The 25,713-nt window shown below is 48.0% G+C and overlaps 1 protein-coding gene across 5 annotated transcripts in view; it reads right to left on the bottom strand.

Annotated features, from left to right (window-relative positions):
- The window catches only part of ccnyl1 (cyclin Y-like 1), a 125,535-nt gene that overhangs the window by 76,018 nt on the left and 23,804 nt on the right, over nt 1–25,713 (bottom strand). For 4 of the 5 annotated variants that reach the window (XR_005459075.1, XM_038787313.1, XM_038787320.1 and 1 more), the window contains 2 exons: nt 6,328–6,402; nt 3,665–3,699 (listed from right to left, as the gene is read on the bottom strand). Coding sequence is in view for 4 of the 5 variants with exons in the window: in XM_038787313.1 (XP_038643241.1) it covers nt 3,665–3,699; nt 6,328–6,402 (110 nt within the window). In the remaining variant the exon portion in view is untranslated. Of the gene's footprint in view, nt 1–3,664; nt 3,700–5,722; nt 5,812–6,327; nt 6,403–25,713 lie in introns of all 5 variants that reach the window. The other variant, XM_038787335.1, reaches the window with a different exon arrangement.

Below are 25,713 nucleotides of genomic sequence, written 5' to 3'. Positions count from 1 at the left end.
TGCATTGGCCATTGAGCCTTTGGCAATTGCGGTTCGGTCATCAAGAGAGTGGAAGGACATAGTAACGGGAGGTAGGGAGCATAGTGTGTCATTGTACGCAGATGATTTGTTACTATATGATACAAACCCGCTGGAGTGTATGGGAAAAATAATAGGGAGGTTTGACACCTTTTCTGGATGCAAACTGAATGTGGCAAAAAAAGTGAGGTATTTCTGGTAAATGCCCAGGGAAGGAGTGCAAATTTGGGTGCCTTGCCATTTAAGGTGATCAAGATAAGGGTTTGATATTTGGGTATTTAAGTGGCCCATGATTGAACCACAACGCATAAGTGGAACTTGGCCAGTTTGGCAGAGGGGGTTAAAGGGAATTTGAAGAGGTGGGATGCCCTGCCGCGGTCCTTGGCAGGGAGGGCACAGTACTCAAACATGAACATTTTGCCGAGGTTTTTATTTGTTTTTCATGTCCCTTCCACTATTCCTTTCAAAGGCGTTCTTCCAGAGGGTAGATAAATTAATTTTGTAATTTGTGTGGTCAGGTAAGACATTTAGAATCGGAAGACATTTCTACAGAGAGGCGGTGGGAAATGCAGAGGTGGGGTGCTTAAGGACTCTAGTGATATCCCCCCTCCCGTTCTCCAGAGGTAGGTATATTAACAGTTCCATCAAGGTGTCATCCCTCAAGAAATGGAACCAGCTGAGGCGGCTCTTTGGTGTCGGGAATATGTCAGTATTGGCCCCGATATGTAGGAATCATAGGTTTATACGAGCAGGGATAGACATGACATGACTTACAGGGGCTGGCAGAGGGAAGAGGTAGAGCAGGTAATGAAACATAATAGGACATACATAAATACACAATGTAAATCTAGCAAGTTAGGACTGAGCATCCATGAGGTGCTGTGGGCCATCAGCTGTAGCAGATCTGTACTTGGCCACAGTCTGCAACTTTTATGGCCCAACATATCCCCCACTGTACCAATACTACCAAGCCAGGTGCTCAACCCTGGTTCAATGAAGAGTGCAGGAGGGCATGCCAGGAGCAAATCAGGCATACCGAAAAATGAGGTGTCAACCTGATGAAGCTACAAAATATGCAGCAAATGATAGACGGAGTTAAGCAATCCCACAACCAACAGATCAGATCGAAGCTCTGTAGTCCTGCCACAACAGCAATGAATGGTTATGGGCCCTGACAATATTCCAGCAGCAGTACTGAAGATTTGTGCTCCAGAGCGTGCCGCACCCCTAGCCAAGCTGTTCCAGTACAGCTACAACACTGGCATCTACTTGGTAATGCGGAAAACTGCCCAGGTATGTCCTGTGAACAAAAAGCAGGAAACCTCCAACCCGACCAATTGCCGTCCTATCAGTCTACTCTCAATCATCAGTAAAGTGGTGGAAAGGTTCAAGTGGCACTTACTTAGCAATAACCTGCTTACGGGTGGTTAGTTTGAGTTCTGCCATCGCTCAGCTCATTACAGCCTTGGTTCAAACATGGGCAAAAGAGCTGATCTCGAGATGAGGTGAATGACCACCCTTGACATCAAGGCGGCATTTGATCGTGTATGGCATCAAGAAGCCCCAGCAAAACTATAGTCAATGGGAATCAGGGGGAAAACTTTCCACTGATTGGAGTCATACCTAGCATAAAGGAAGGTGGCTGTGGTTGTCAGAGGTCAGTTATCACAGTCCCGGGAAATCACTGCAGGAGTTCCTCAGGATAGTGTCCCAGACCCAACCATCTTCAGCTGCTTTCTTCATGACTTTCTTTCCAATGTAAGGTCAGATGTGGGGACGCTCACTTATGGTTGCACGATGTTCAGCACCATTCACAACTCCTCAGACACTGAAGCAGTCCATATGCAAATGCAGCAAAACCTGGTAGATATCCAGGTTCACTCCCTCCACTACCAGTAGCAACAATGTGTATCATCTAAAAGATGCACTGCAGGAACTCACCAAGGCTCTTTAGGTAGCATAGAACATACAGTGCAGACGGAGGCCATTCGGCCCATCGAATCTGCACCAACCCACTTAAGCCCTCACTTCCACCCTATCCCCGTAACCCAATAACCCATCCTAACCTTTTTTAGACACGAAGGGCAATTTATCATGGCCAATCCACATAACGTGCACATCTTTGGACTGTGGGAGGAAACCGAATCACCCTGAGGAAACCCACGCAGACACGGGGAGAACATGCAGACTCCACACAGTGACCTGGCAGGGAATCGAACCTGGGACCCTGGCGCTGTGAAGCCACAGTGCTAATCACTTGTGCGACCGTGCTGCCCGAAGTAGCCTCTTTCGAAACCACAATACTACCATCTAGTGGAACAAGGGCAGCAGATACATGGGAACACCCCTTCTTGGGAGTACCCCTCCAAGGAACTCACCATCCTGACTTGGAAATATATCGCCGTTCCTTCACTATTGCTGGATCAAAATCCTCGAACACCCTCTCCAATAGCACAGTGGGTACACCACATGGACTGCAGTGGTTCAAAAAGACAGCTCACCACCACATTCTCAAGTGCAATTAGGGATGGGCAACAAATGCTGGCCCAGCGAAGCCCACATCCCGTAAAAAACAAATTTAAAAAAAAGATTATCGCCATGAAAATGCACCGGAGAATATTGGTGAATGGATTTTGTGCTTTTATGGAATGACCCTTTTAATGGAAATTCTGATCTATTTTTAAAATAAACAGGTTAAGTCTGATTAAAATAACAGTGGCAAAAATATTAAGAATTCATATGCTAATTCCCGCAGTGTGATTTCACAGCATCCATGATTTAATACCTCACAATATGTCTGGTTCAGCTAACTTAAGACCGTCACTTTTTAAGTGAGCTTTGCAGAATTCTACTGAAATCTGTTTCTTTAAAATCCAAATGCACATGTTGAACACAAGATGGCATCAAAAGTCCTTTTGTCAGTACACCTGAGAATGTCCAGCACAGTGCCCAGCCCATTAAGCATTTCAAATACCCTCCTACTCATTCAGAACCTTTTTTTTTCTTTACAAAGGGCTCCGGGTGATACGGGATGTAGACGTAAGAAGACACCACAGATATCAGGGGATCATCAATGAACGGACACACCACAACGTCCAATTAATCACTCAAATGAGATGATAGTATGAGCCAGCAGAGACAGCATGTGAAGCAGTCTGTTCATTTAACAGCGTGTGCCCTGGATAAAGAAATATATATATATATTTTAAAATTTAGAGTACTCAATTCATTTTTTTCCAATTAAGGGGCAATTTAGCGTGGCCAATCCACCTACCCTGCACATCTTTGGGTTGTGGGGGTGAAACCCATGCAAACACGGGGAGAACGTGCAAACTCCACGGGGACAGTGACCCAGAGCCGGAGTCGAACCTGGGACCTTGGCGCCGTGAGGCAGCTGTGCTAACCACTGCCCTCTGCATAAAGCAATTTAATCAAATTCAAAAATAACAACAGAAAATGCTGCAAAAACACTGCAGCTAGCTGCTGGGGAGTCTGTAAAGGGATAAGTTAAAGTTTGGTAGCTTTCACAAGGGAATGAATGTCATTGACAAATGCTGTAGTTAAAAGAATAGAATTCTGAAGTACAATAAAAATATTGATGGCTGTGATGGTGAAGCAGAAGCTTGTCTAAAGGAAGCGCACTTACGTGGTTTATGTGGTTACTCTTCCTCTTCTCTCTCACTGTTTAAAGAAAAAAGGAAACAAATTTTAAAACATGTCATCAAACTAAAGCAAATGGTTGATCATTTGGAGTCTAATGTAGACCTTTATCAGTGACCCCTCAGTCCTCTCTTGGTTACCAGGAGCGGGTCAAAAAGATCCAGATGGAAAACACCCATCTTGTGCGACCTACCTGGTGCCAGCAATCACTTGGAGCAATGCACTGGATGGAAGATCATCACCTACACTTACATGACATTTTGTGTGGAGAAGCTATCCTGTGGTTTCTGAGAGCATTAGACTTCACTTATTTAGGTAAGAAATTCAAAGTTCCCCCACTTCATAAGAAAAGTCCAACTCTCAATATCACAGAATCAGAAAAGCTGCACATCATTTCACTAAAATCCAACTGAAGCAATGTATCATTTACATTTTATACCAATGCCTGCATCGCAGTACCAACACAAGAGGAATATGATGATAAAAAAGTCCTTTCATTGTGCTCAGATACAAAAAGATGAGCTGAATAACTGATTCAAACATCCCAAGGGACTTCACAAATGGAAGCCAAGGAAAGGTTTCCACAATGGGATGACCAAAGCCTGGCCAGAAGGATAATTTTTGAGAAGACCTTTGAAGGAGCAGCTGGCCATGCAGAAGCTTTTCGGGGGCGAGTGAAACAAATGTCACCAAAGGATCTATCACTTGTGAGTTAGAGAACAAATATCAGAATCAGACCACCGAAAGATGCCATGAAAGGTGATAGAAGTCTCTGAAAATGTTGTAGAGATAGGGTGCTGCAAGGAAATGAGAAATTTATTAAGAACAAGTTCACATTTAATATGTTGTGGGATAGCAGCCAGTGTAGGTCCATAATGGGCGAATTGTAGAAAAGGATTTTGTATTTTTGGACAACTAAGAGTTTGTGAAGAACAGGAGAGCAACACCTAGAGGTGACAAAGAATAGATAAGGTTTTCAGTGGCAGAGGGGCAGCAATGAAATGAAATGAAATGAAAATGAAATGAAAATCACTTATTGTCACGAGTAGGCTTCAATAAAGTTACTGTGAAAAGCCTCTTGTCGCCACATTCCAGCGCCTGTTCGGGGAGGCTGTTACGGGAATTGAACCGTGCTGCTGGCCTGCCTTGGTCTGCTTTAAAAGACGGCGTTTTGCCCAGTGTGCTAAATCAGCCCCTGTATGTTGTAATGTTGTACGGGTGTTATAGATAGCGTAGCTGATGGGACATGGGGTTTCAAATTCAGCTCAGCATCAACTAGAATGACAAGGGTTTAACACAGTTTGTTTCAATCTGAGTGAGCTGCTAGGAAGGGGATTAACCAATGCTTGGAGTAGGATGCGGAGGGTTCCCCAGGGCCCTATGTTGGGATAGCACTTTTCTTTCTTCAAATATAAATGAATTGGGTATGGCCCCCTTTCATGCTGTAAGATTCTATGGTTCCAAGGCTGCCACTTTTCATCTTTGGCTTTCCCTACAGCACGCGTAGAGTGACATCAGACAGAGAGAGTCTACTCCCCAGGCAGAACATTGGCTACAATTTGAAAAACCGCGACTGAAAGAATTTAAAGGGGAGAGGGATAGGCTGGAGATGGGGCATGTGAGGGGTAGCAAAAGTACTGTCCCCCCAATGTGGAGTGCACAAAGATTTGTCATTATACTTGTGTTTATTTAATTGAACAGTGTTTATTTCACTGAGCAGTTTAGGACTCAAACTATCACCCATCACTGTAAACATTATGTGCCTTCATTCAAATTAACAGCCTCATGCATCACATTAAAGGTGGGCAGTACTTTCAAAGGCGTTGTTTAAATTGTAGGCTTTGAACTTGTACATTTTAAATAAAGCTTGGGCAATAAAGAGATTAAAACATTAAATATAACTACCTGTAGGGATGCAAAGTGATTACGCAAGAAGTCTGGGGATCTCTGCCTTAGACTAACCTGCTTCAAAGAAGCTAAAGGGGTTTAAAAACCCCTGAATTTGATTGAGTTACTGAAATATCAATGTTAAGAATTTCTTTACCTTCAGAGTTGTTGGTCACCATGACCCCCAGGTTGCTGATATATTGGAACCTGCGGTCCTGGTCATATCCTTATGGATGACAGACAGCTCTAAAGGTAGATAAGCAAAAACAACCTTCTCATTATATCTCAGCAATTAACAGGGAACAAAGAGGATAACCCCTTCTGCCACCGTTGCCAAGTAATTTTGGGAAGTGCAGTACTTAAAAAGAAAAACATTGCTTGGGACAGGATAATGGAAAAGAGATGCAACTGTACCCTACTGACCTAAAGGCAACATATCTGCCCATGAATGTTAGAAACATTAATGGAACATAGCAATCTAAAATGCAGTGTTTCTTTGTTGCTGATAAGTTTGGCGAATGAATATTATGGATAGTGACATTTCTGTGGGGGAAAATAGATATCAAAGCAAAGCTGCAACAGTACATGAGATTCTTTTGTGGAAATAGGATTATTACGCCACAGTGGAGGTTTCAGAATTATTGTAATGAATGGCAAGCATGAAACACCTTGCATTTTTAAACAGGCAGAACATTACTCTGGTAGATAATGGACTATAATAACACAGATATCATGATATTAATCTGGCTCGTATCTACTCACCGTCGGGCTGTGACTTGCTCAGGAAGATGGTGCTGGCTCTTGGGTGGTCAGATGGGTTGGATTCACAGTTCATATCTAGGAAAGGAGAGACAGAAAATGAAAAATATAAAAAGTGCATCCGAGGCTGCAACAACTGAGACCAAAGAGATTTTGCAAAATGACAGGTTTCAAGAGTATGTGGGGATGGCCAAAACTAAGGGCCATTGAAATAATATAATGCAGCAAATCCAATATGGAATTCAGGCAGAACCTTTTCACCCATCAGAAAGTGCTGAGAAAGAGTGGCACATTGGCTAGCACTGCTTTCTCACTGAGCCGAGGACCCAAGTTTGATCCCGGCCCCAGGTCACTGTCCGTGTGGCGTTTATTCTCTCCTTGTCTGCGTAGTTCTCACCCCCACAACCCAAAGTTCTGCAGGTTTAATTGGCCCTTAATTGGAAAAAAAATTGGGTACACCAAATTTATTAAAAGAAAAGAAAGTGCTGAGAATATGGAACTTGCTACCACATCGAGCAATTGAGGCAAATAGCAAAGGTCCATTGAAGTAGCAGCTAAATAAGTGGACAAAGGGGAACCATAGAATTCGGACAGTGTTGGAGGAGGCCATTGAGCCCACCGAGTCTGCACTGACTCTCTGAAAGGGCGCCTACCTAGGCCCACTCCCACAGCCTATCCCCATAACCCCACCCAAGGCACATCCCTGTTCACGAAGTGGCTTTTAGCATGACCAAACCGGAAAACCCGGCGGAAACCCACCCAGACATAGGGAGAATGTGCAAACTCCACACAGACAGAGGCCGGAATTGAACCCAAGTCCCTGGCTCTATGAGGCAGCAGTGCTAACCACAGTGCCACTCACAAGAACTAAAAGGATTAGATGAAGTAGGGTTGGGAGACTAATGTGGAGCATAAACAGCGACACAGACCTGATGGGCTGAATAGCCTGTCTCTCTGCTGTCAGTTACATACAATTTCTATGTAAATGAAAAATTTCCATGCAATTTTCCCCATACTTGCTTTTCTGTCAATCCTTCCTCCTACCGCAGTGTTGGTAAATTGTCAGACTGCTTGCCCCAGAAATGTCTTCCAATTAAGTTTTGGGAAAATCAAAGGCATTGTTTTCAATCCCTGCGACAAACCCAGGTTCCCATCAACTGATTTTATCCTGTGCCTTAGGCCATAGCGGTCATAAAGGTTTACATCATGGAAACAGGCCCTTTGGCCCAACTTGTCCATGCCGCTCAGTTTTTAACCAATAAGCTCGTCCCAATTGCCTGCATTTGGCCCCTATCCCTCTATACCTAGATTTCCCATATAACTGTCCAAATGTTTTTTTAAAATACACAATTGTGCCCACCTCTGCTACTGCCTCTGCAGCTCGATCCAGACAGTCACCATCCTGTATGTGAAAAAGACTGCCCCTCTGGTCTCTTTTGTATCTCTCCCCTCTCACCTTAAACCTATACCTTCTAGTTTTAGACTTCACTACCTTTGAGAAAAGAGGTTGACTATCTATCTACCTTATCTATGCCCCTCATTATTTTATAGGCCACTACAAGATCACCCCTAAGCCTCCTACGCTCCAGGGAAAAAAGTCCCAGTCTATCCAGCCTCTCCTTATAACTCAAAACCATCAAGTCCCGGTAGCATCCTAGTAAATCATTTCTGCATTCTTTCTAGTTTAATAATATCCTTTCTATAATAGGGTGACCAGAACTGTACACATTATTCCAAGTATGGCCTTACTAATGGCTTGTACAACTTCAAAAGACGTCCCAACTCCTGTATTCAATGTTCTGACCAATGAAACCAAGCATGCCGAATGCCTTCTTCACCTCCCTGTCCACCTGTGACTCCACTTTGAAGGAGCTATGAACCTGTGCTCCTAGATCTCTTTGTTCTATAACTCTCCCCAACACCCTGTCATTAACGGAGTATGTCCTGCCCCGATTCGATCTACCAAAATGCATCACCTCACATTTATCCAAATTAAACTCCATCTGCCATTCACGGCCCACTGGTCCAATTGATCAAGGTCCCATTGCAATCCTAGATAGCCTTCTTCACTGTCCACTATGCCCCCAATTTTGGTGTCATCCGCAAACCTACTAACCATTCCTACTAAATTCTCATCCAGATCATTAATATAACTAACAATTAACAGTGGACCCAGCACTGATCCCGGAGGCACACCGCTGGTCACAGGCCTCCATTTTATGTCATCTGTCATTAAGCTAATTTTGTGTCCAATTAGCTACCTCACCCTGGATTCCGTGAGATTTAACCTTATGCAACAACCTCCCATATAATACCTTGTCAAAGGCCTTGCTAAAGTCCATGCAGCCAATGTCGACTGCACTGCCTTGATCTATCTTCTTGGTTATCCCTTCAAAAAACTCAATCAAATTTGTGAGACATGATTTTCCACTCACAAAGCCATGCTGACTGTCCCTAATCAATCATTGCCACTTTAAATGCCTGGAGATCCTGTCTCTCAGAATACCTTCTAACAACTTACCTACCACAGACGTTAGACTTACCGGTCTGTAGTTACCAGGCTTTTCCTTGTGGCCCTTCTTAAACAAATGCACATTTGCTACCCTCCAATCTTCAGACACCTCACCTGTGGCTGTCAATGATTCAAATGTCTCTGCTGGGGGACCCACACTTTCCTTCCTAGCCTCCCACAATGTCCTGGGATAAATTTCATCAGGTCACAGAGATTTATCTACCTTGATACGCTTTAAGACTTCCAGCACCTCTCTTCTCTATAATATGTACACTCCTCAAGACATCACTATTTATTTCCCAAAGTTCCCTAACATCCTTGCCTTTCTCAACAGTAAATAACGACGAGAAATATTCATTTGGGATCTCAACCATCTCTTGTGGATCCGCACACAGATAACCTTGCAGATCCTTAAGAGGACCTACTCTCTTCCTAGTTACTCTTGTGCCCTTTATGTATTTGTAGAAGCTCTTGGGATTCTCCTTTGCCTTATCTGTCAAAGCAATCTCATGCCCCCTTTTTGCCCTCCTGATTTCCCTCTAAACTCTACTCCAATAACCTCTATACACTTCAAGGGATCCACTTGATCCCAGCTGGCTATGCATGTGATATGCCTCCTCCTTTTAACATTTTTTAAAAATTACTTTATCAGAGTTACAAACCCAGAGCTCAAGAGTGTGGATAGGGGCAAACCCCTAATCCAGCTCCTTGCCTGCCCCATAAACCAATTCAAATTGAATCCAATTCATGGTCCCCACAAGAGACATACCAGATCCACACACACCTGACCTCATGCTCATCTTAGCCAAATGGCTGAGAAACAATTCCTTCTTCTTTCTGACCAGGGCCTCTAATACCCCATGTCATCCAGACTTTTAGTAGCCTTGTCCTTCACTCAAGGAATGTGCTTACCCTGAACCCTGGGTGAAAGCCTCCCACTTACCAGCCATCCCTTTGCCTGCCAACAGACTCCCCCAATCAACTTTTGTAAGTTCCTGTCCAATACGATCAAAATTAGCCTTGCCCCAATTTAAAATTTAAACTTTTGGGCCAGACCTATCCTTCTCCATAGCTATCTTAAAACTAATGGAATTATGGTCACTGATCCCAAATGATTCCTCACTGACACCTCTGTCACCTGCCCTTCCTTATTTCCCAAGAGGAGGCCAAGTTTTTCCCCCTCTCGAGTCCAGCCATCCACATAGGGAATGAGAAAGTCCTCCTGAATATACGCATCTAAATTCTGGCCTCATTGGCAGACCTGACTTTAACATTCTACTATTGGTGCTGTTGCCAACTCTGCTGAGCATATTCTAGGAAAGGTCAGCAAAAGCAATGCCACAGAATCCAGGTGACATGATAAGCCCACCAAGGGTGGGACAAAGTGCAAAGCTGCAGACCCTACACACTGACTGCTGACAAACAGCTACCTCGGTTCCCACTTTCCAGCTAGCAGCGGCTCTGGCCTGACCCTACCTGATGGTTACATCACGAGACTCATGGGGGCCAGCCCCGGGATCATTAACTCGTGCCTGCTTCTTGCAGAAGTATTAATTCCTTAGCCTGCTCACACCACACTCATCCCAGCGCAATTGGGGAAAAAAAACAGACAAGGCTGCAGGCAGCGATGTCCATGAGCTCAGTACATGTGCGTGGCCTGTTGCAATGTGTCATGCCGGGCAGCACGGTAGCACAGTGGCTAGCACAATTGCTTCACAGCTCCAGGGTCCCATGTTCGATTCCCGGCTTGGGCCATTGTCTGTGTGGAGTCTGCACGTTCTGCCCGTGTCTGCGTGGGTTTCCTCCGGGTGCTCCGGTTTCCTCCCGCAGTCCAAAGATGTGCAGGTTAGGTGGATTGGCCATGATAAATTGCCCTTAATGTCCAAAAAAAAGGTTAAGTGGGGTTACTGGGATAGGGTGGAGGTGTGGGCTTAAGTGGGGTGCTCTTTCCAAGGGCCGATGCAGACTCGATGGGCCAAATGGCGTCCTTCTGCACTTTAATTTTTATGATGTCTTCTCATTGGCTGCGCCTGCGAAGCAGTGCTGCCTAACCTCCTGCGATTCACAGATCATAGAATTTACAGTGCAGAAGGAGGCCATTCAGCCCATCGAGCCTACACCGGCCCCTGAAAGAGCACCCTACCTAAACCCACACCTCCACCCTATCCCTGTAACGCAGCAACCCCACCTAACCTTTTGGACTCTTAAGGGGCAATTTAGCAGGGCCAATCCACCAAACCTGCACATCTTCAGACGGTTGGGAGAAAATGTCAGTCGATATTAAAAAAGGCTTTGTTCTTGGGAAAAGTAAACTTCAATTGGGTGGCAATGGGTTTTAATGCTTTGATCCCATTTCCCCGTTGCATAGAAAGAGAAGGAGGGCTGTGTGGGGTGGCAAATTGAATTGGAATTGCATTGTCAACCATTGAATGATACGTAATTAGATTACAAAATTGTCACTGGACTCTGAACGTGCAGCTCCTTCACTGCATGTATTTCTCGATATGCTCCCGTGCAATAATCAGTCTCTAGATCTGAGCAGTGCCTTCGTAGATCTGGTAGATTTTAGCATCTCTCATCAGTTTCTCCACAGGATATTCACTGTTGAACCCGTTGCCCCCGAAGATCTGGACGGCGTCACTAGCGACCTGATTGGCAACGTCACCTGCAAAGGCCTTTGCTATGGAGGCGTAGTAAGTGTTCCTCCACCCTTGATCCACTTCCCAGGCTGCTCTCTGATAATTGAGCTGGGCCAATTCCACCTTCAGAGCCATTTCCGCCAGCAGGAAGGAGACCGCCTGATGCACTGCAAGTAACTTTCCAAAGGTTTTCCTTTCCAAAGCATATTTGGTAGCTTCATCCAACGCTCTCTAGCCTAAACCAACTGCTCCAGCAGCGACCGATTCTGTGGCTGCAAGGTCAGGAGTCGATCAACCAAGGGGAATCCAAATCATTTTAAAATCTCCCAGACTGCTTTTAAAAAAAAATTTAGAGTGCCCAATTCATTTTTTCCAATTAAGGGGCAATTTAGCGTGGCCAATCCACCTAGCCTGCACATCTTTGGGCTGTGGGGGCAAAACCCACGCAAACACTGGGAAAATGTGCAAACACCATATAGACAGTGACCCAGAGCCAAGATCAAACCTGGGACCTCAGTGCCATGAGGCAGCAGTGCTAACTACTGTGCCACCGTGTTACCTCCCAAACTGCTTTTAATGGTTGCTGGGAGAGGGGGGAAATTCTGGGTGTCTCCTGGCCTTTCCAGGAGGGCTGGCTACACTAGCCATTGGTGACCTTTCATTCAGCTACCTTGGCCCTTAGCACTAGAATGAAATGGCAGCCATAGCTCAGTTGGTAGCACTTTTGCCTCAAGAGTCAGAAAGTTATGGGTTCAAGTCCCACTCCAGCACCTGAGCACAAAAACAAATACTCCAGTGGAGTACTGAGTGGCTGCTGCACTGTTGAAAGTGCTATGACTCAGATGAGATGTTACGCCAGGGTCCCATCTGCCCTCTCAGGCACACATAAAATATTCCATGGCATGAACTTCAAAGGGCAGCAGAGAAGCTATCTCCAATTGGTGCTGGCCAATAATGATTCCTCCACTAACAACACAAAAAAATGCGGTCACGAACACATTGCTGTTTGTGGGACCACACTGTTGCAATTGGCTGCGAAGCTTTCTAATTGTAACAGTAGCCACAATTCAAACATACTTCATGTACTGTAAAGTACTTTCATATGTTTGGTGGGCATGAGAGGCACTATATAAATGCAATCTTACTTTTTTCTTTATACAAATAAAAGCTGTTATTGTTACAGTACCCAAATCCAAGTGACCTCCCCCCATGTTTAAAGTTAACAGCTGGCACCAACGTGTCACGTGATGATAGAGAATATTACAGCCATGCCAAAGCCCATCTTTGCACCATGTCAACAGCGACACAGTGGTTAGCACTGCTGCCTTACAGAACCAGGGTGATTATATGGAGTTTGCACTTTCTCTCCATATCTTTGTGGGTTTCCTTCGGGTGCTCTGGTTTCCTCCCTCAGTCCAAAGACGTGCAGGTTAGGTGGATTGGCCATGCTAAATTGCTCCTTAGTGTCCAACGGTAAAGTGAGGTTAATGACGGGCAGCACGGTGGCGCAGTGGTTTAGCACTGGGACTACGGCGCTGAGGACCTGGGTCCGAATCCCGGCCCTGGGTCACTGACCGTGTGGAGTTTGCACATTCTCCCTGTGTCTGCGTGAATTTCACTCCACAACCCAAAAAGGTGTGCAGGTTAGGTGGACTGGCCATGCAAAATTGCCCCTTAATTGGAAAAAAATTATAATTTGAGTACTCCAAATTCATTTTTTAAAAAGGTGGGGTTAATGGGATACGGGGATAGGGCAGGGAAATGGGCCTGAGTAGGATGCTCTTTCAGAGGGTTGGTGCAGACGTGATGGGCCAAATGGCCTCCTTCTGCATGGTAGGGATTCGACAGATCCTACAAAAATGTTCTAGTAGGAATCACACCAATCTGGACATCTTGGTCAAAGGGATAGGTGTTAGGGAGCATCTTACAGAGGGAGAGTACAATTGAGAAGCAGAGAGGTTTAAAAAGGGAACTCTTGAGCTTTGCACCAAGGCCTAGACAATAGTAATTTTTGATTTTGAGTTCCTCCCTCCCTTCCATTTCCAGATTTACAGCTATTTCTGGGATGTTACTTGCACCCTCCATAGTGAAGACTAATGCGAAATACCTGTTCCAATTCATCTGCTCACTTTGTTAACTCTTTTTGAAATATCTATAGAAACTCCTATCAGTCTTTATATTTCTCGCTAGCTTTCTGTTTCACTCTAATTTTTCCCATCATGTTAATCATTTAGTAAGGGCAGCACGGTGGCACAGTGGTTCGCACTGCTGCCTACAATGCTGAGGACCCGGGTTCGATCCCGACCACGGGTCGCTGTCCATGTGGAGTTTGCACATTCTTCCCCTGTCTGCGTGGGTTTCACCCCCACAACCCAAAGATGTGCAGGATGGGTGGAATGGCCACGCTAAATTGCCCCTTAATTGGAAAAAAAATGAATTGGGTATTCTAAATACATTAAAAAAGTTAATCTTTTAGTCATTCTTTGCTTTTTAAAATAATCTGTCCAATCTTCAGATTGGCCAACCATCCGTACGCAATGATATGCTTTTTCTTGAAGTTTAATATCATTAATTTTTTTAGTTAACCATGGATGGTTGGTCCTCCCTTGGTAATTTTTCTTTCTCTTTGGAATATATCCAATCTACGTATTCTGAAATATCCCTTTAATTGTATTTAAATGTAAACACGTACATTACATCTGCACTGGATACCATTATTAATTCTGCTAGACCTGAATTATTGTAAATGGATTTATAAATCTGCTGACAAGCAGATGATCTGTATCAAGCTTTATGAAATCAATCAGCGTTGTCATTTTGATTTCAGTAAAGGCTGGAAAGTGAAAAGTTAAAAAAATCCATATCCACTAGAAGCATGCATAACATGGAGCAGTACAGGAAGAAATTATATTTTTCTTTCCAAATTTGAGTTGTGTTGCAAAAAAAACGCGAGAACTACCCAGCACCAGGATGAAATACTGATGATGGGAGAAACTGATGGCGAATCGAGGTTTTTACTCAGGCAGCACAATGTTGTACGTATATTGAGGAAATATGATTTTCTCCCAAAATTAGACGCTGATTTTGCCCAATGATAAAAACAGCAGCTCTGTTTAGAACATAGAACAGCACAGCACAGAACAGGCCCTTCGGCCCTCGATGTTGTGCCGAGCAATGATCACCCTACTTAAACCCACGTAACCCGTATACCCGTAACCCAACAATCCCCCCCATTAACCTTACACTACGGGCAATTTAGCATGGCCAATCCACCTAACCCGCACATCTTTGGACTGTGGGAGGAAACCGGAGCACCCGGAGGAAACCCACGCACACAGAGGGAGGACGTGCAGACTCCACACAGACAGTGACCCAGCCGGGAATCGAACCTGGGACCCTGGAGCTGTGAAGCATTGATGCTAACCACCATGCTACCGTGAGGCTAACTTGGCCAATCAAGGATGATTTTCTCTCAATGTCATATTCTCCGGCCCTGAAGTATCACATCTCATCTTCTCAACTCAACAGAGCAACACCGCAAACAAGGACTGACAGCATCCCCAGAGCTGCTCCACCACTGCAGCTGTGACGAGAGTCCAACTCAGGTTGTCACATCACCAGCTTGCATCTGCATAGCACCTTTAACATAGTAAAAGGAGACATTAAGACAGATTACTAAAAGCTTGCTTATAAAGATGGATCTTAAGGAGTGACTTAAAGGAGGGTGACAGAGTTGGTGAGGTTTAGGAGCCTGAGAGGTAAAGTCAGCTGTGTTCCTGACTCTGAGCTGGAAGGCCCCAGGTTCGGGACCCACATCAGGACTCATGGCAACAGAAGAAGCTGCATACGAGCCAGGGGGAGAAAAGGGCGAGCCGGGGGAGAAAAGAGAGAGAGAGCGAGGGGGGGAAAAGAGAGAGCGAGGGGGGGAAAAGAGAGAGCGCGGGGGAGAAAAGAGAGAGCGAGGGGGAGAAAAGAGAGAGCGAGGGGGAGAAAAGAGAGAGCGAGGGGGAGAAAAGAGAGAGCGAGGGGGAGAAAAGAGAGAGCGAGGGGGAGAAAAGAGAGAGCGAGGGGGAGAAAAGAGAGAGCGAGGGGGAGAAAAGAGAGAGCGAGGGGGGGAAAAGAGAGAGCGAGGGGGAGAAAAGAGAGAGCGAGGGGGAGAAAAGAGAGAGCGAGGGGGAGAAAAGAGAGAGCGAGGGGGAGAAAAGAGAGAGCGAGGGGGAGAAAAGAGAGAGCGAGGGGGAGAAAAGAGAGAGCGAGGGGGAGAAAAGAGAGAGCGAGGGGGAGAAAAGAGAGAGCGAGGGGGAGAAAAGAGAGAGCGAGGGGGAGAAAAGAGAGAGCGAGGGGGGGGAAAAGAGAGAGCGAGGGGGGGAAAAGAGAGAGCGAGGGGGGGAAAAGAGAGAGCGAGGGGGGAAAAGAGAGAGCGAGGGGGGAAAAGAGAGAGCGAGGGGGAGAAAAGAGAGAGCGAGGGGGAGAAAAGAGAGAGCGAGGGGGAGAAAAGAGAGAGCGAGGGGAGAAAAGAGAGAGCGAGGGGGAGAAAAGAGAGAGCGAGGGGGAGAAAAGAGAGAGCGAGGGGGAGAAAAGAGAGAGAACATAGAACATAGAACAGTACAGCACAGAACAGGCCCTTCGGCCCTCGATGTTGTGCCGAGCAATGATCACCCTACTTAAACCCACGTAACCCGTATACCCGTAACCCAACAATCCCCCCATTAACCTTACACTACGGGCAATTTAGCATGGCCAATCCACCTAACCCGCACATCTTTGGACTGTGGGAGGAAACCGGAGCACCCGGAGGAAACCCACGCACACACGGGGAGGACGTGCAGACTCCACACAGACAGTGACCCAGCCGGGAATCGAACCTGGGACCACTGGAGCTGTGAAGCATTGATGCTAACCACCATGCTACCGCGGGAGAAAAGAGAGAGCGAGGGGGAGAAAAGAGAGAGCGAGGGGGAGAAAAGAGAGAGCGAGGGGGAGAAAAGAGAGAGCGAGGGGGAGAAAAGAGAGCGAGGAGGAGAAAAGAGAGCGAGGGAGAGAAAAGAGAGCGAGGGAGAGAAAAGAGAGCGAGGGAAAAAGAGAGAGAAAAAAGAGAGAAGAGAGAGAGAGAGAAAAGAGAGAGAGAGAAAAAGAGAAAAAAGATAAAAGAGAGAGAGAAAAAAGGGAAAAGAGAGAGAGAGAAAAGAGAGAGGAGAGAGAGAAAAGAGAGGAGAGAGAGAAAAGAGTGATTTTCGGGAGTTAAGTTGGAAGCTAAAGAGCAGGACAAGCAGAGTAGTAATCTCAGGATTGCTACCAGTGCCACGTGCAAGCGAGGTAAGGAACAGAGAGAGCAGATGCAGCTGAACACGTGGCTACAGGGCTGGTGCAGGAGGGAAGGCTTCAGATATGTGGATCTTTGGGGTACCTTCTGGGGAAGGCGGGACCTGTGCATGAAGGACAGATTGCACCTAAACTGGAGGGGCACCAATATCATGGGTGGGAGGTTTGCTAGAGCTCTTCGGGAGGGTTTTAACTAGTTTGCAGGGGGGTGGGAACCAGAGCTATGGATCAAAGGATAGGGTAGCTGTTGAACAGGCAGAATTAGTATGCAGCGAGTCTGTGAGGAAGGATAGACAGTTGATAGGGCAAAGTTGCACTCAGTGGAATTGGTTAAAGTGTGTCGGTTTCAATGCAAGGAGTGTCAGGAATAAGGGAGATGAACTTAGAGCATGGATCAGTACTTGGAACTACGATGTTGTGGCCATTACGGAGACATGCACAGGGGCAGGAATGGTTGTTAGATGTTCCGGGGTTTAGAAGTTTTAAGAAGAATAGGGAGGGAGGTAAAGAGGAGGGAGATTGGCACTGTTAATTAGGGAGTACATCACAGCTGCAGAAAAGGAGGTAGTCGAGGAGGGTTTGTCTGCTGAGTCAGTATGGGTGGAAGTCAGAAACAAGAAAGGAGCAGTCACTTTATTGGGAGTTTTCTATAGACCCCCCAATAGCAGCAGAGAGATGGTGGAACAGATTGGGCGGCAGATCTTGGAAAGGTGTAGAAGTAACAGAGTTGTTGTCATGGGTGACTTCAACTTCCCTAATATTGACTCGAACCTTTTGACTGCAAATGATTTGGATGGAGCAGATTTTGTCAGGAGTGTACAGGAAGGCTTCCTGACTCAAGATGTAGATAGGCCGATTAGGGGGGGGGGGGGGGGGGGGGGGGGGGAGGCCATTTTGGATTTGGTGCTTGGCAACGAACCAGGCCAGGTGTCAGATGTCTCAGTGGGAGAGCATTTCGGTGACAGTGACCACAACTCCTTGATCTTTACCATAGTCATGGAGAGGGATAGGAACAGACAGTAGGGCAGAGGGATCTCGGTGTCCATGTACATAGATCCCTAAAAGTTGCCACCCAGGTTGATAGGGTTGTGAAGAAGGCCTATGGTGTGTTGGCCTTTATTGGTAGAGGGATTGAGTTCCGGAGCCACGAGGTCATGTTGCAGTTGTACAAAACTCTAGTACGGCCGCATTTGGAGTATTGCGTACAGTTCTGGTCGCCTCATTATAGGAAGGACGTGGAAGCTTTGGAACGGGTGTAGAGGAGATTTACCAGGATGTTGCCTGGTATGGAGGGAAAATCTTATGAAGAAAGGCTGATGGACTTGAGGTTGTTTTCGTTAGAGAGAAGAAGGTTAAGAGGTGACTTAATAGAGGCATACAAAATGATCAGAGGGTTAGATAGGGTGGACAGTGAGAGCCTTCTCCCGCGGATGGAGGTGACTAGCACGAGGGGACATAGCCTTAAATTGAGGGGTAATAGATATAGGACAGAGATCAGAGGTAGGTTTTTTACGCAAAGAGTGATAAGGCCGTGGAATGCCCTACCTGCAACAGTAGTGCACTCGCCAACATTGAGGGCATTTAAAAGTTTATTGGATAAGCATATGGATGATAATGGCATAGTGTAGGTTAGATGGCCTTTCGTTTTTGACTTCCCATGTCGGTGCAATATCGTGGGCCGAAGGGCCTGTACTGCACTGTATCGTTCTATGTTCTATGTTCTAGTATGGAAAGGTATTTAATTGGGAGAGGGGAAATTATGCACAACAGTAATATGGGGGTTGTTTAAGGAGCACTTGCTGCGAGTGCTGGATAGTTTTGTCCCACTGAGACGAGGAAGGAATGGCAAGGTGAAGGATCCTTGGATGACAAGAGAAGTGAAGCTTCTAGTCAAAAGGAAGAAGGAATCTTATGTAAGGTTGAGGAAGCAAGGATCTGTCAAGGCTCCAGAGGGTGACAAGGTAGCCAGGAACAAACTCAAAAATGGACTTAGGAGAGCTAGAAGGGGGCATGAAAAAGCCCTGATGGGAAGGATTGGGGAAAACACCAAGGCGTTCTACACTTACGTGAGAAATAAGAGGATGATCAGAGTGAGAGTAGGGCCAATCAGGGATAGTGGAGGGAACTTCTGCCTGGAGTCGGAGGAGATAGGGGAGGCCCTAAATTAATATTTTGCTTCAGTATTCACGAGAGAGAGGGACCTTGTTGCTCATGAAAACAGCGTGAACCAGGTTAATAGACTCAACAGGTTGATATTAAGATGGAGTATGTGGTGGAAATTTTGAAAAGCATCAGGATAAATAAGTCCCCTGAACTTGACGGGATATACCCAAGGCTCCTACAGGAAGCGAGGGAGGAGATTGCTGCACCGTTGGCGATGATCTTTGTGTCCTCACTCTCCACTGGAGTAGTACTGGATGACTGGGTGGAGGCGAATGTTGTTTCCCTGTTCAAGAAAGGGAATAGGGAAATCTCTGGGAATTACAGACCAGTCAGTCTTGCGTCTGTGATGAACAAAATATTGGAAATGGTTCTGAGAGATAGGATTTATGGTTATTTAGAAAACATAGTTTAATTAAAGATAGTCAGCATGGCTTTATGAGGGGCAGGTCATGCCTCACAAGCCTCACTGATTTCTTTGAGGATATGACAAGACAGATTGATAAAGGTCGGGCAGTGGATGTGGTGTATATGGATTTCAGTAAGGCATTTGATAAGGTTCCCATTGTAGGCTCATTCAGAAAGTTAGGGGGCATGGGATACAGGGAAATTTGGCTATCTGGTACAGAATTGGCTGGCCAAAAGAAGACAGTGAGTGGTAGTTGATGGAAAGTATTCTGCCTGGAGGTCGGTGACCAGTGGTGTCCCACAGGGATCTGTTCTGGGACCTCTGCTCTTTGTGGTTTTTATAAATGACTTGGATGAGGAAGTGGAGGGTGGGTTAGTAAGTTTGCTGATGACACGAAGGTTGGTGGAGTTGTAGTGTCAAGGGCTGTTGCAGGTTACAACAGGACATTGACAGGATGCAGAGCTGGGCTGAGAAGCGGCAGATGGAGTTCAACCTAGGTTAGGAGTGGTTATTGGGTTACCGGGATAGGGTGGAAGTGAGGGCTTAAGTGGGTCAGTGCAGACTCGATGGGCCGAATGGCCTCCTTCTGCGCTGTATGTTCTATGCTCTATGTAGATAAATGTGAAGTGATTCATTTTGGAAGGTTAAATTTGAATGCTGAATATAGGGTTAAAGGCAGGATTCTTGGAAGTGTGGAGGAACAGAGGGATATTGGGGTCCACGCACATAGATCCCTCAAAGTTGCCACCCAGGTTGATAGGGTTGTTAAGAAGGCGTATGGTGTGTTGGCTTTCATTAACAGGGGGATTGAGTTCAAGAGCCGAGAGGTTTTGCTGCAGCTTTATAAAACCCTGGTTTGACCACACTTGGAATATTGTGTCCAGTTCTGGTCGCCTCATTATAGGAAGATTGTGACTGCTTTGGGGAGGGTGCAGAGGAGAATTACCAGGATGCTGCCAGGACTGGAGGGCATTTCTTATGAAGAAAGATAGAGGGAGCGAGGGCTTTTCACACTGGAGCGAAGAAGGAAGAGAGGTGACTTGATAGAGGTGTACAAGGTAATGAGAGGCATGGATAGAGTGCATAGTCAGAGACTTTTCTCCAGGGCGGAAATGGCTGTCACGAGGGGACATAATTTTAAGGTGTTTGGAGGAAGGTATAGGGGAGATGTCAGAGGTAGGTTCTTTACACAGAGAGTGGAGGGTGCATGGAATGCACTCTCAGCAGAGGTGGTAGAGTCAGAGTCATGAGGGATATTTAAGCGACTCTTGGACAGGCACATGGAAATGTAAATTGAAGGGGTGTAGGTTAGGTTGACCTTAGATTAGGATAAATGGCTGGCACAATATCGTGGGCCGAAGGGCCTGTACTGTTGTATTTTCGATGCATTTTCAGGAGTTGGTTACGATTAATATTGAGGGAGGGTTTGGGGATTTTGTTTGGAGTTGTTCTGTACTGTTAAATTATTGAAAATTTGCTGAATAAAAATACTTTAAAAAATACAATGCACAAGTCAGGAGTGTGATAAAAATGCTTTCCACTTGCGAGACTTCCGGTGTGCATCATGGAGTGAGTGTGCACACAGAGGCAGCTCCTGCCTAAGGTTGCAGAAAAGAGCTCTTTTTTGGGCAGCACGGGTTGGAATTTCGATGAAAAGGCGTGGGTGAAGGTTCAAGGAGTATTTTCCCCCAGGAATAGGATGTTTCTTGGTTATCAGACCCTCAGAAACAGTGCAAGATTTGTCTGAACAACAGCAAACAAAAGCCTCTGCAGGCATGCAAGCGGGGGAAGGGCCAGCTTATAGGTCTCAAGCTGACCTGAGGGCCTTTATGAAAGCTGAATTCTAGCAGCAGAGAGAAGAACTGTGAAAAGATCTCACCAAGGCCATTGAAGAAGCGGAGACGGACTTCCGGTAGCGGTGATGCGGAGATAAGCCGCACGTTCAGTGACTCCCACTATTTTCGGACTTTGGGGCTCTTTTAAGGGCTCGTAGTGGTGCTGTTTGGACTTTTCCCCGTGTGGGAACACTCCTTCTCAGATTCTCCACCGGTGGATGGCCTGGACTAGGAGTGGAGCGGTCAGAAAATCGGCTTTGCAGGTGCGGCTAAGCCGCATCGCAGCTCCCGCTACTCAAGGACTTTTGGGCCGATTTGAGGGCCTCAAACGGCGCTGTCTCGACGAATCCCGGTGGGGGAAGGTGTCTAGAGGAGCATTCCCCATAATTTATGGTGCTCACCCGGAGTGGGGCAAAGGAAAAAGCTGCAGCAGCTCCCCAAGAAAAGCAGGGGAAGAAGGACAAAATGGCGGCCGGCGGAACACCCGAGGACTGGTGGAAGTGGGCGCAGGAGCAGCAGGCCTCTCTTGTGCGCTGTTTTGCGGAGCTGAAGGCTGAGTTGCTGGACTCCCTGAATGCGACTACCAACAAGCTGCTTGGGGCTCAGGCGGCTCAGGAGGTGTCCATTCGGGAGTTGCAGCAGCAGGCCGCTGAGCGGGAGGAGGAGGCCGTGGTCCTCGTGGGGAAAGTGGAGTTGCACGAGGCACTTCATAAAAAGTGGCAAGGCCGCTTGGAGGAGCTGGACGTTCGCACGAGGCGAAAGAATTTGAGGATCCTGGGCCTGGCGGAGGGGCTGGAAGGGTCGGATCTCCCGTCGTATGTGACCACGATGTTGAGCTCGTTGATGGGAGCGGGATCCTTCCATTTGCCCCTGGAGCTTGAGGGAGCTCACAGAGTGCTGGCCAGGAGGCCTAAGGCAAATGAACCCCCGCGGGCGGTGCTGGTGCGGTTCCATCGATTTAGTGACCGGGAGTGTGTGCTGCGCTGGGCCAAGAAAGAGAGGAGCAACAAGTGGGAGAATTCGGTAGTGCGAATCTACCAGGACTGGAGTGCGGAGGTGGCAAAGCGGCGGGTCGGGTTCAACCGGACGAAGGCGGTGCTGCATGCCAAGCAGGTCAGATTTGGAATGCTGCAGCCTGCGCATCTGTGGGTGACATATAAGGACCGGCACCACTACTTCGAGTCCCCGGAGGAGGCGTGGGCCTTTGTACAGGCGGAGAAGCTGGACTCGAACTAGGGTCTGGGGACACACTATGGCCGTTGCTGCTTTTGCTGTTGCTGTTCTTCAATTTTGACACGTGTTTTTTTTATGCTGGTTTTCTTTTTGCTCTGTTTCCGGGTGGGTTTGTCTGTTGGGTATGGGTGTGGGGTATGTGGGGAACGTTGGGGGCATGTGCTTTATATGTTCTCTTCTGTACGGGGCTGGGGGTTGGGGTGAAACTGGATTTTGAGGAGCTGCGTCAGAAGGGTGGGGTGTGGCAGTGTGAAAGCGCGGGCTTTCCTCTGGTTGTCCGCGCTGCGGGGCGGGGGGGGCGGAGCTGGAGGTTTAGGCGTGGCCTCTACTGGTTTTCTTTCCCGCGCCGAAGGGGTGCCAAGGAGGTGTGGCAAGAGGGGGATGACCCCATGCCCCAAGAGGGGGATGACCCCAAATGCAGCTGACTCACGGAAGCACCATGGAGGGTGCGTCGCGGCTAGGAGGGGTCCTAGCCTGGGGAGGGGGGGATACCGGGTTGCTGCTGGTTGGCCAGGAAGGAGCTGGCGTGGGCCGGGGGGGTAGAGGAGAGGCGTTATCGCCATGGGGAACGGGTCAGGCGGGGCGAGCAGTCGATAAGCTATGGCTAGCCGGCGGGGGAGAGGGGCAGGTTGCCCTCTGATCAGGCTGATTACCTGGAACGTGAGGGGGCTGAATGGGCCGGTTAAGAGAACTAGGGTAATTTCTCATCTGAAGGGGCTGAAGGCGGACGTGGCTATGCTCCAGGAGACCCACTTGAAGGTGGCGGACCAGGTTCGTCTGAGGAAGGGGTGGGTGGGCAGGTTTTTCACTCAGGATTGGACGCGAAGAACCGGGGGGTGGCGATTCTGGTGGGGAAGAGGGTGGCGTTCGAGGCGGTTGAGGTGGTGTCGGACAAGGAGGGCAGATATATTATGGTGAAGGGTAGGCTGCAGGGGGAGAAGGTGGTGCTGGTTAATGTATATGCCTCGAATTGGGATGATGCCGGCTTCATGAGGCGCTTGTTGGGCCGCATTCCGGACCTGGAGGCAGGGGGCCTGATCATGGGGGGAGACTTTAACACAGTGCTGGATCCCCCACTGGACCGGTCCAGTTCAAGGACGGGTAGGAGACCGGCGGCGGCCAAAGTACTGAGGGGGTTTATGGACCAGATGGGAGGGGTGGATCCCTGGAGGTTTGGGAGGCCGAGAGCGCGGGAGTATTCCTTTTTCTCCCATGTCCATAGGGTCTATTCCCGAATAGATTTTTTCATCCTGAGCAGGGGATTGATCCCGAACGTGCAGGATGCAGAGTATTCGGCCATAGCAATTTCAGACCATGCTCCGCACTGGGTTGATCTGGAGATGGGGGAGGCGCGGGACCAGCGCCCGCTCTGGCGCCTGGATGTGGGGCTGCTGGCTGATGAGGTGGTGTGTAGGAGGGTCCGGGGAAGTATTGAGGGGTATCTTGATACCAACGACACAGGGGAGGTCCGGGTGGGGATGGTCTGGGAGGCTCTGAAAGCAGTGATCCGGGGGGAGCTGATCTCCATCCGGGCCCATAGGGAAAGGAGGGAGAGGAAGGAGAGGGAGAGACTGGTGGGGGAGCTCCTGGATGTGGTCAGGAGATACGCGGAGGCACCGGAGGAGGGGTTGCTGGGGGAACGGCGTAGTTTGCAGGCCAAATTTGACTTGTTGACCACCAGAAAGGCGGAGACACAGTGGAGGAGGTCGCAGGGCACGGTATAGGAGTATGGGGAGAAAGCGAGCAGGATGTTGGCGCATCAGCTCCGCAGGCGAGATGTTGGCGCATCAGCTCCGCAGGCGAGATGCGGCTAGGGAAATTGGTGGAGTGACGGATAGGGGTGGGAATGTAGTGCAGAAGGGGACAGAAGTAAATGGGGTCTTTAGGGACTTCTACGAGGAACTGTACCGGTCAGAACCTCCGATGGGGAGAGGGGGGATGGAGAGCTTCATGAACAGGCTATGGTTCCCAAGGGTTCAAGAGGAGCTGGTAGAGGGGCTGGGGGCACCGATAGAGTTGGAGGAGCTAGTCAGGGGGATTGGACAAATGCAGTCAGGTAAGGCGCCGGGGCCGGACGGGTTCCCGGTGGAATTTTATAAAAAGTATGCGGCTCTGGTGGGCCCCCTGTTGGTGCGAGCCTTCAATGAGGCATGGGAGGGGGGAGCTTTGCCCCCGACGATGTCGCGGGCACTGATCTCTGATCCTAAAGCGGGATAAGGACCCCTTGCAGTGTGGATCATACAGGCCAATCTCGCTCCTCAATGTTGACGCTAAGTTGCTGGCGAAGATCCTGGCCACCAGGATAGAGACTGTGTGCCAGGGGTGATACACGAGGATCAGACAGGATTTGTCAAGGGACGGCAGCTCAACACGAATGTGCGGAGACTGCTAAATGTTATTATGATGCCGGCAGTGGAGGGGGAGGCAGAGATAGTGGTGGCGCTGGATGCGGAGAAAGCGTTTGATAGAGTTGAGTGGGGGTACCTGTGGGAGGTGCTGGAGCGGTTCGGATTCGGGGAGGGATTCATCAAATGGGTGAGGCTGCTCTACGCGGCTCCGATGGCAAGTGTAGTTACCAATGGAAGGAGATCGGAGTACTTTAGGCTCTACCGTGGGACCAGGCAGGGGTGCCCCCTGTCCCCCTTGCTCTTTGCACTGGCGATTGAACCTTTGGCTATGGCGTTGAGGGAGTCAGGGAGATGGAGGGGTCTGGTGCGGGGTGGGGAGGAACATCGTGTATCGCTGTATGCGGACGACCTGCTGTTGTATGTGGCGGATCCAGAAGGGGGAATGCCGGGGGTGATGGAGCTGTTAGCGGAATTTGGGGGCTTCTCGGGCTATAAGTTAAATTTAGGCAAGAGTGAGGTATTTGTAGTACACCCTGGTGATCAGGAGGAGGGAATTGGGAGACTCCCATTTAAGAGGGCAGTGAAGAGTTTCAGATACCTGGGGGTGCAGGTGGTCAGGAGTTGGGGGACTCTCCATAAGCTTAACTTTACCAGGTTGGTGGAACAGATGGAGGAGGAATTTAAAAGGTGGGACATGGTGCCGCTATCGTTGGCGGGTAGAGTGCAGTCCGTCAAAATGACAGTTCTCCCGAGGTTCTTGTTCCTTTTTCAGTGTTTGCCCATCTTTATCCCTCGGGCCTTTTTTAGAAGGGTGACTAGCAGCATCATGAGCTTTGTTTGGGCGCGTGGGACCCCGAGGGTGAAGAGGGTCTTCTTGGAGCGGGGTAGAGATGGGGGGGGCTGGCGTTACCCAATCTCTCGGGGTATTATT

This window comes from Scyliorhinus canicula, chromosome 2, assembly GCF_902713615.1.
Source record: "Scyliorhinus canicula chromosome 2, sScyCan1.1, whole genome shotgun sequence".
NCBI classification, from domain to species: Eukaryota; Metazoa; Chordata; class Chondrichthyes; order Carcharhiniformes; family Scyliorhinidae; genus Scyliorhinus; species Scyliorhinus canicula.
The sequence above is the reverse complement of the archived record's forward strand: the minus strand, read 5'-3'. Positions and strand labels throughout refer to the sequence as shown.